The sequence below is a fragment of the Malania oleifera genome, chromosome 2, assembly GCF_029873635.1.
Source record: "Malania oleifera isolate guangnan ecotype guangnan chromosome 2, ASM2987363v1, whole genome shotgun sequence".
NCBI classification, from domain to species: Eukaryota; Viridiplantae; Streptophyta; class Magnoliopsida; order Santalales; family Ximeniaceae; genus Malania; species Malania oleifera.
Window position 1 is genome coordinate 10714981 of NC_080418.1, and position 9687 is coordinate 10724667.

Here is a 9687-nt window from a genome sequence, read left to right on the forward strand (position 1 = left end):
GAAAAAAGAGAAAATAGTAAGATATTTTATAAAGTAAGATAGCGGGATATTTGTACAAACTCAAATACATGTTGTAACTCCTCTTAACATAGTGGATTACTGATATCAGCCGTCCGTGGAGTAGGTATAAACCGAATCATGTAAATCCTGTCTCACTTTTTATTTATTTATTTATTTATTTATTTTATTTTTTACTTACTTTCATTACTTTCTGATTATCGACATTTATTTATTCCTATATTATTTTATAACAAAGTCGCCCTTCTATAAATTATTTGTGGTGCCATTTTGACGACTCTCTCCATCAAGGAGAATTTACTGCGGTGAGAGATATCCCACAAAATTAAAGGCCTAAAGCATAGTACTCCCATGATCGCTTAGCTCTATACGGCGACCTCTGTTCCAAATCTACTCATCCTCAATTATCAATTCTATATAATCCCACCACCGCCATAGCTCATTAGCTGTGCACAGACCTTGCCCTTCAACATGGGCTTAACAGACAAGCAATTGCAGCCTTTCTTCTTCTTCTTCTTCTTCCTATCCTCTGCCATTTTACTTTCACTTTCTTCCCCTGTTCTGCTCGTCCTACTCTGTTCCATCCTCCTGCTGCTGCTTTTCTTTCTCCAGTGGCGCCACCCCCAGGACAAACGATTGCCGCCTGGCTCCATGGGCTGGCCATATATAGGAGAGACCCTCAAGCTCTACGCTCAGGATCCCAATTCCTTCTTTTCCAACAGGCAAAATCGGTACACTACTTGAACACTGCATGTACAGAGACCAAGTTTTATACATTGCTACACGTTTATATAGTTGATTACTCATTTGATTAGTTCTGTAGATACGGGGATATATTTAAGACCCACATACTGGGATGCCCCTGCGTGGTAATCTCGAAGGCGGAAGCGGTGAAGATGGTGCTAGTGAGTGGAGCTCCTCTGTTTAAGCCGACATACCCACCGAGCAAAGAGAGATTGATAGGACCAGAGGCTCTGTTTTTCCACCAAGGACCTTATCACTCCCACCTCAAGAAGCTCGTTCAGGCCTCGTTCCTTCCTTCATCGATCAGAGAAATGGTCTCCCAAATTGAGCAAATTGCTCTCAACGTTCTACCCAATTGGCCCATCACCCCCATAATTAACACCTTGAAAGAGATGAAAAGGGTATACAAACATGTGTGTGTGTGTGTGTGTGTGTGTTAATTTGTACTCATGTTAATATCATTTAACTCAGTTTTATAAAGAAAAGTTTCTGTTTTTGATGTGGCAGTATGCGCTTGAAGTGGCAATTATTTCAGCATTCGGTGACGGAAGAGACGAGGTGGAAGTGGTGGAGATTAAAGGTCTGTTTCTGCGACTGGAGAAGGGCTACAATTCCATGCCTGTAGATTTCCCAGGAACACCCTTTCGCAGAGCAACGAAGGTAATTGATTGTAAATGCATATGCAGAGTAGTCACGGCATTGATTAATTATCAGAATTGTTGAAAATTACAGAGCTGAATCTTCGAATTCGATCGATATGGGTATGTATGTTTGCAGGCGAGGAAGCATCTGAATGAACTATTGAGGAGACTGATTGGGAAGAGAAGGGACAATGGGAAGCAGGGAGGAGGATTGCTGGGAGCGCTAATGGGTAGGAGTGACGAACTGAGCGAATCTCAAATTGCTGACAATATAATTGGAGTGATCTTTGCTGCCCACGATACCACTGCGTCTGCCCTCACTTGGATTCTCAAGTACCTGCATGATGACGATGGTGATGTCCTTGAAGCTGTTAGGGTACACGCTTTCATTAATTTTAAGATTTTGGATATCTGTTTAAGAGAAATTATTGATTCTTATTATTAAAAAGTATTGCAGAATGAGCAAGACAACATTCGGCGTAGAATAGTCGAAGCAAATCGCGGGCTTACATGGGATGACACGAGAAGCATGCCATTGACCAATAGGGTACTATTTAATTAATTGATAATTGAATAATAGTCCGCATTCAAAATTTAAATTGGACTAGATAAGTAAAGGTAGATTGGAAGAATGGTATTATATATGTCTGATGGATCAATGGGCATTCAGGTGATTCAGGAGACATTAAGAAGAGCAAGCATCGTGTCATTCACATTCAGAGAAGCGGTGGAAGACGTGGAAATGGAGGGGTATTTCATTCCAAGAGGCTGGAAAGTCCTGCCTCTCTTTAGAACCATTCATCACTCCCCTGACTTTTTCCCTCATCCCCAAAACTTTGACCCTTCGAGATTCCAGGTATATATATAGCTATTCACACGCACGTACATACGCACGCATCATCATCTCTGTGAGTGGGTCTACTTCATCCCTTCAATAATTGATATATACATACATGATAGGTGGAGGGGAGTCCTTCAATCACCGGTTGTGATTGAATTCGGTAAGAAAACACTCAATTACACACAAAATTTAGTAAAAAAACACTTAATTACACACAAACACTCTTTTATTTCAATAATAATCTAAAAATTACAAACAATTCTCAAAATACAAAATTTCTTCTCTCACTGATTACTCTCGCTCTTCGACACCACATGCATTACACACACACACACACACACATCTTCATATATATAGAAATGGACGGGAATGGTAGATGGAGATTAAATTCAATAGAGGTGGGCTGATTAGTGGAGGTGGCTGCCAACATCTCCATTGCAGTTCAATAATTCCAACAAAATGGGCTAGCCGGGTTTGTGGAGGTAGCTGCATCGAGTTTAATATTCAACATCCCCCCTTAAACTTGAGTCTTCTAACTTTATCATTCCGAGCATTGTCTTTAGTCTAACAAAAATATCAAGTCTGAGTGGCTTCATGAAAATATTAGCAATCTGATCATACGTTCTATAAGACATTAGTTCCACTTCTTTCTTCTTGACATGCTCTCTGATAAAATGATACCAAGTATCAATATGTTTGTTTTTTTCATGGAAGATTGGATTCTTTGCAAGTTCAATAGCTAATCAGTTGTTGATGTAGACTTTTGTGGGGTCATTTTGGAGAAATCTCATATACTTCAGTACATTCCTGATCCATGTACCATGACAAGCAGCTGAGCTAGAAGCAACATACTCAGCTTCATATGATGACGGCGTTACGACGGGTTACTTCTTTAATGACCATGTAAACATTGTATCTCCCATGAAGAATGTGAATCCAGTCATACTTTTCTTTCATCGAGATCTCTTCCTCAATCACTATCTGAATAGCCAAGAACTTTGCAATCACCTCTTGATGAATAGAACATATCTTCAGTGATAGTACCCTTGACATAGCGGAGTATCCTCCTCGCTGCATTCAAATGGGACTGGTTAGGAGTCTCCATGTACCTACTGACAAGTCCGACTCCATAGAGTATGTTTGGTCTAGTGCATGTCAAATACCTCAAGCTTCCAACTAGACTCTTAAAATATATGGGATCAACATCTCCTTGTTCATTTTTTCTCAACTCCAATCCCATTTCAACCCAAGCTGTCACAAGGTTGCAGTTGTCCATCCCAAACTTCTTCAGTATTTCTTTTGCATAATGGCTCTGGAAGATGAAGATTCCCTTCATGCTTTGCACAACTTCTATGCCAAGGAAATGAGTCATCTAGCCAATGTCCGTCATTTCGAATTCTTTGACCATGTTCCTCTTGAAAACGGCAAACATCTCTGGATTGTTGTCGATGAAAATCAGATCATCAACATATAGGCAGACAATCAGCATGCTTCCATCTGTCTCCATCTTCATGTATAGCGCATGCTAATAGGGACATTTCTCAAATCCATTCTTCTGAAAATAATCAAAAATCCTCATGTTCCATGCACGAGGTGCCTCCTTCAAGCCATAAAGTGCTTTCTTTAGCTTGTACACTCTATCTTCTTTGCCCTACTTCACATATCCAGCTGGCTGATCGATATAGATCTCTTCTTCTTGAAAAATTGTTCAAAAATGCTAATTTCATATCCAGCTGATGAGTCTTCCATCCATTTTGTGCAAAAAGTGAAATTAGTAATCTGATAGTCTCAAGCCTAGAAACTGAGGCAAAGATTTCTCCATAATCAATCTCATCTTTCTACCTGTGGCCCTTGGTAACAAGTCTTGCTTTGTATCTCTGGACTTCTCCTTTAGCATTCTTCTTGGCCTTGTAGACTCATTTCACACTAATAGTCTTGCGGCCCTTCAGGAGATTTGTTAGCTCCCAAGTCTTATTCTTCTCGATGGATTGAATCTCCTCATCCATCGCTTTTCTTCATTTGTCTTCTTCATTAGCCTCCTCAAAGATAATCGGGTCTCTAGTCAACAACAGACAGTATATAATAACATACTCTTCCATAGGTTCTGTATTTTCAACAAATCAGCTAGGTTACGGGCTCCTCTAGGCCTCATGTCTGAGACTTCACGCTCAATTGGTGATGGAGCTGCATTCCTTTGTGGCGAATGGAAACCATGTGGAGATGTCTATAGTTTGAGAACTTGTGACTCGATAGCCACTTCTCTTGTCTATATTGGATGATTCAACCTGATCCCACTTTCAGGATTCATTTTTTTCAAAAATAACCTTCCAAATGAAATAGACTTTCTTGTTGATCGGATTGTAGAGTCAATATCCTATGGTATTGTCGTCATATCCAACAAGGGATACACTTCTCTCATTTGTCTTCCAACTTTGTCTTTATTGCTTCTAGGATCTTAGCGTAGGCTATGGAACCAAACACTCTAAGATGACTCATACTGGGTTTGTAAGTACTCCAAGTTTCATGTGGTTTATTTGTATCAAGACTCTTCGTATGACACCTATTGAGTAGATAGATTGCACATAACACTACTTTTACCCAAAAACTTTTGGACACATTCTTATCCATTAACATACTCCTGGCCATGTTAAGGATCGTGCGGTTCTTCCTCTCAGCTACACCATTCAACTAGGGAATGTAGGTCGGTGTGAACTAGTTTTGAATCCCTTATTACCTAAGGAATTACTTGAAAGCTTCTTCCATGTACTCTCCTCCTTGATCTAATCGAAGTGACTTGATATGATAGTCACTCTACTTCTCCATGAGAGTTTTGAACTCTTTGAATTTTTAAAACACTTCTGACTTCCTTTTTAGGAAGTAGACTCAAGTCTTCTTACTATAATCGTCAGTGAAGGTGAAGAAGTATCGGTTCTATCCATTTTAAACCGAGTTCAATGGACCACACACATCTATGTGTACTAACTGGAGCAGCGTGATAGATCTCTAGTCAGCTTACTTTCCAAATGTGTTTTTGTGTTGCTTGCTCAGAAAACAGCTTTCATATATCTCATTCAGATGCTGGGTGTTGGGTAAGTCGTTCACCATCTTCTTGCTTCCAAACTGCTTCAAGCTTTCAAAGTTAAGGTGTCCAAACCTCATATGCCATGGTCAATCTTTGTTGTTGATGATGACGCTTAGACATCTTGGCACATAGTTATGGATGGCAAGAGAAAACATCTGATTCTTTGCCATAATGACTCGAGTGACTAGCTTACCTTGAGCGTCTAATATCACAATTTGCTTATCTCTAAGGCTATAATTCGGTAACCTTTCTCCAAAAGCTGCCCGAGACTCAAGATTGGTCTTCATGTCTAGCACATAATAGACGTTGGAGATCAAATCATGATCTCTGGCCTTCCACTTGATCAAAATATCCCTCCTCTCCCTCAAACTAGGACTTTAGAGAGATCGCCGAAAGATATCTCCCCCTGAACTTTCTCATCAAGTTCAATGAATAGGTTCTTTTTGCTAGTCATATGGTTGCTAACTCTAGAGTCGAGGTACTAAAAGCTTTGGTCCTGGGTTGAGCTGTGCGTTATTAGCATCAATGACTCTCCATCTACATCTTCAGTTTCGGCAAGGTTAGCCTCCTCGCTAACCTTTTCTTTTTGTCACCCCCAACATGCATTGCTATAGTACTAGTGGTCAAACTTATGGTAGTTATAGCACTCAATGTTTCTTTTATCAATGTTTTGACGATTTTTGTAACCGCCACCTCTTCTTCCACGTCCTCTTCCTTGTGGGACATTGTTTTGTTGTCCATGTCCTCCTTATTGTCCACCTCGATCTCCTCCTCTAGATTCAGTATATCCAGATCCTCTTTTGCAAGATCCTCGACCTTGCACTCGTCCTCGATGCGACGTCCCCCCCTTGCTCGTGTCTCCCATAAGTCAAAGATAGTTTTGACTATAGGACTTGTTCCAATGACTTACTATCACTTCTTTTGTTCACCTTCTGCTCATGAGCTTGCAAAGATCCTACAAACTTTTCTACAGACATGATCTCCATATCTTTCATTTCTTCCATCATAATGGCTATGTAGTCAAATTTTGGATCCAAAGATCGCAAAATTTTCTCACATATCCTCATGTCTATAAAATTCTCTCCATTTCTCCTCAACTGGTTTGAGACAACCATTGCCCGAGTTTAATAGTACTTGGCAATGGACTCAAACGACTTCATTTGCAAGGATTCAAATTCACCTCGTAGAGTTCGGAGGCGAATCCTCTTCACTTTGTCGGCTCCTTTGTATGTTCGGTGGAGAGTATTCCAGACTTCTTGGGGCATCGTGGGGGAAGCGATGATTTCGAAGGTGGCCTCATCAAGGCCCTAGTAGATTATGGACTTGGCTTTGCAATCCCTTTTCCGATCAGCACGGAGGGTCGTTCATTGAGCATCAGACATAGATGCTTCCGCTTCTTTTGATGGAGCTTCTTTGTACCCATCTTCAATGATATCCATGACATTTGAGCACCTAGTAGGGCTCTCATTTGAATGCACCAGTTGTTGTATTTTTCCTTTGTCAGCTTTGGAATGACCGCTTATGCAGGACCGTTCGCCATCAAGTTTGATATATATCAAAATAAAATGTTAGGGATGGATTTTGGCGAATCTAATGCTACCAGTGTGTTCAAAAGGTCAAAAACCTTCAAGAACCGATTTTGGGAAGCGAAGAATCGGTCCAAATAACACTGAACCACAACGCAAAATCAGCTGTCGGTGCGTGTGATCGCATGGAAAGGCTTCCGGACTCCATTTGAGATGCCATTTTCACCTATGGACTCGTCTCGACGCATTCTACGCGATGGTATGCTCAAAATTTGATTTTGATCTACTTCAAATTTAGGAAAAAAAATTCTAATTCCTCTGTGTTCGCCTCTATTTAGCAAATTTTGGCAAACATCGGCTCTCTGATACCACTAATGGGTGGAGGGGACTCGTTCAATCATTAGTTGTGACTGAACTCAATAAGGAAACACTCAATTGCACACAAACACTCTTTGATTTCAATAATAATCTGAAAATTACAAATAACTCTCAAAATACACAACTTCTTCTCTCACTAGTTACTCTCCCTCTTCTACACCACATACATTGCACACACACACATCTCCATATATATAGCAATGGATGGGAATGGTAGATGGAGATTAAATTCAATAGAGGTGGACTAGTTGGTGGAGGTGACTGCCGACGTCTCCACTGCAGTTCAACAATTTCAACAAAATGGGTTGGGATTGGTGGAGGTAGCTGCATCAAGTTTAATATTCAACAATACATACATATATACATACATACATACATACATATACATATATATATATATATATATATAAATATATAATTCGTGATATGCATGCATGCATGATCAATATGGATTATTGGAAGTGGATCTTCCAAATCTTATTCTAGCCATCTGGTTGTCGTAGAAATGTATGGTTAGGAATTGTTCATGGATGAATACAAGTGGTCCTTCTCAATTATGTCTATATATGTATGAATACTGCTGTTCTGCCTAGCTAGATCTATCAGTGTGCATGTCTGCATGCAGAAGATGTATGATGAAATGAATAATGTTTCAGAGTTGGATAGACCGATAGATAGATCACATGAGTTGGTTTTGTAATTGGGGGGTTGTACGACAATCGAGGTGATCGATCAGTATAAGGCCGGAAGCTAGTTGTGTTTGGAATCCATCATAATAATGTGTGTGTATGTGTGTGTGTGATGGTGCAGGTGACACTGAGACCCAATACGTACATGCCATTTGGGAAAGGAGTGCACTCCTGTCCAGGCAGTGATCTTGCTAGGCTTGAGATCCTCATATTCCTCCACCATCTCACCACCTCTTACAGGTCTCTCTCTCTCTCTCTCTCTCTCTCTCTCTCTCTCATATGGGTCACATTAAGTCTAAGCTATACAAGCAATGCATTTCTCACCACATGCCTTTTTTATTTCTCTTCTAAGACTTTCAATATATACAAATAGAACTAATCCCAAAGTCTAATCTATATATGGAGAGAGAGATTTAATTAGCTGGCTAGGTTAATTAATCAGGTTTCTTAGTTAATGTCTTAGCCAGGATATATATATATATATATATATATATATATATATATATATATATATATATATATATATATAGCAAAAACCAATGTTGTTATTATTATTATTTTGAAAGGTATCAAAAACCAATACTAATTATTTTATGAAAAGTGAAGCATCACCCAAAAATCAACCAAGTGGGAAGTTGGTGGGCCAGAGAGATGTGTGTCGTTGCTCCCTTGCCATTGGAAGTGGTCCAGACATCCTCGTCCTCCGCGCCAACTTCATCCGCTCTTACTTTCTCTTTATGTATATATAACCCCCCATGCATGCATGTACATATTGATGCTTAATTGATCTGAGGTGTTTGTCTGTATATTTTTTTATATACGTACGCAGGTGGGAAGTTGAAGGAAACAGTGACGAGGTACAGTACGGCCCTTTTCCAGTTCCCAAACAAGGCCTACCAATCAAGGTCTTCCCCATATCACCCATCAGGAACTGAGTATTGAGGAGGAGGCCAGGGTAGCCCATGAAGCTAGATCTGCATCCTTCTGCATGCATGCATGGCATGCTGCCATGCACCTATTGACCCATCACCATATCTTCCATCATCACAAGTAACGACTGCCCCATATAACATTTAAAATTATTCACACAAATAAAATCCAAACATTGTTAATGTTGCCTTCGTGGGTGGTTTAGGCAACAAACCAATCGAGCCTTTTCTGTTAGGGTTTAACTTTTGAAGATAACAACTTTTTAATTAAATTCTGAGATAATATCTTATTATTTAAATAAAAAAAACAAGGGGATATGTTTATTTATCCTTATTAATTAGTCGAATATTTGAAGGGTCTCGATACCATCTTTTTAAGGAAAAAAAAAATCCAATCATTATTTTACCATGTTTGAATATTAACACATCTAATGATTAATTCTGCTTGTTTCTTATTTGTTAAATATTGATATACATTCTTGGCCCACAACCTAATAGCTTAAATTTTTAGGTAAATTGATAATCTAACATGGTATCAAAGCCGATTTCAAGAAATCCTGACTTCTAATCTAGTTACCCGCATTTATTCTATAGTATTTAAAAAAAATTAATATGTTCCCTATAATGGATGTTATTTATCGTGTGTTTATCTCTCTACGTGCTATCAAGCTGCAGCTACGGAAGCTGAAATATTAAATGTTAGATTACCACTTTGCCTAAAAACTTAATCTATTAGAGTCTGGGTAATAATGTATATCAAACTTTAACATTACTAATTAGTATTTCTCCTAATTAACTAATTAATGAATGTTGCCCCCGCACTTGCATGATATATGGAT

The 9687-nt window shown here is 39.2% G+C and overlaps 1 protein-coding gene across 1 annotated transcript; it reads left to right on the forward strand.

Moving 5' to 3' along the window:
* The first annotated feature begins 472 nt into the window (after positions 1 to 472).
* On the forward strand, positions 473 to 8938 carry LOC131147644 (abscisic acid 8'-hydroxylase 2). Its single transcript, XM_058097154.1, has 8 exons — positions 473 to 749; positions 842 to 1163; positions 1270 to 1422; positions 1540 to 1779; positions 1861 to 1950; positions 2074 to 2259; positions 8041 to 8159; positions 8749 to 8938. The coding sequence occupies exons 1-8, from the start codon at positions 490 to 492 to the stop codon at positions 8852 to 8854; spliced, it is 1476 nt and encodes a 491-aa protein (XP_057953137.1). The 5' UTR covers positions 473 to 489; the 3' UTR covers positions 8855 to 8938.
* The last annotated feature ends 749 nt before the right edge of the window (positions 8939 to 9687 follow it).

Excerpts from the sequence above, each read along its gene's own strand:
- LOC131147644 (XM_058097154.1), top strand. The coding sequence starts at position 490 with ATGGGCTTAACAGACAAGCAATTGCAGCCTTTCTTCTTCTTCTTCTTC. Across the intron at positions 1,423-1,539 it reads CCTTTCGCAGAGCAACGAAG|GCGAGGAAGCATCTGAATGA; the intron begins GTAATTGATTGT and ends GTATGTTTGCAG. Across the intron at positions 2,260-8,040 it reads TTGACCCTTCGAGATTCCAG|GTGACACTGAGACCCAATAC; the intron begins GTATATATATAG and ends GTGATGGTGCAG.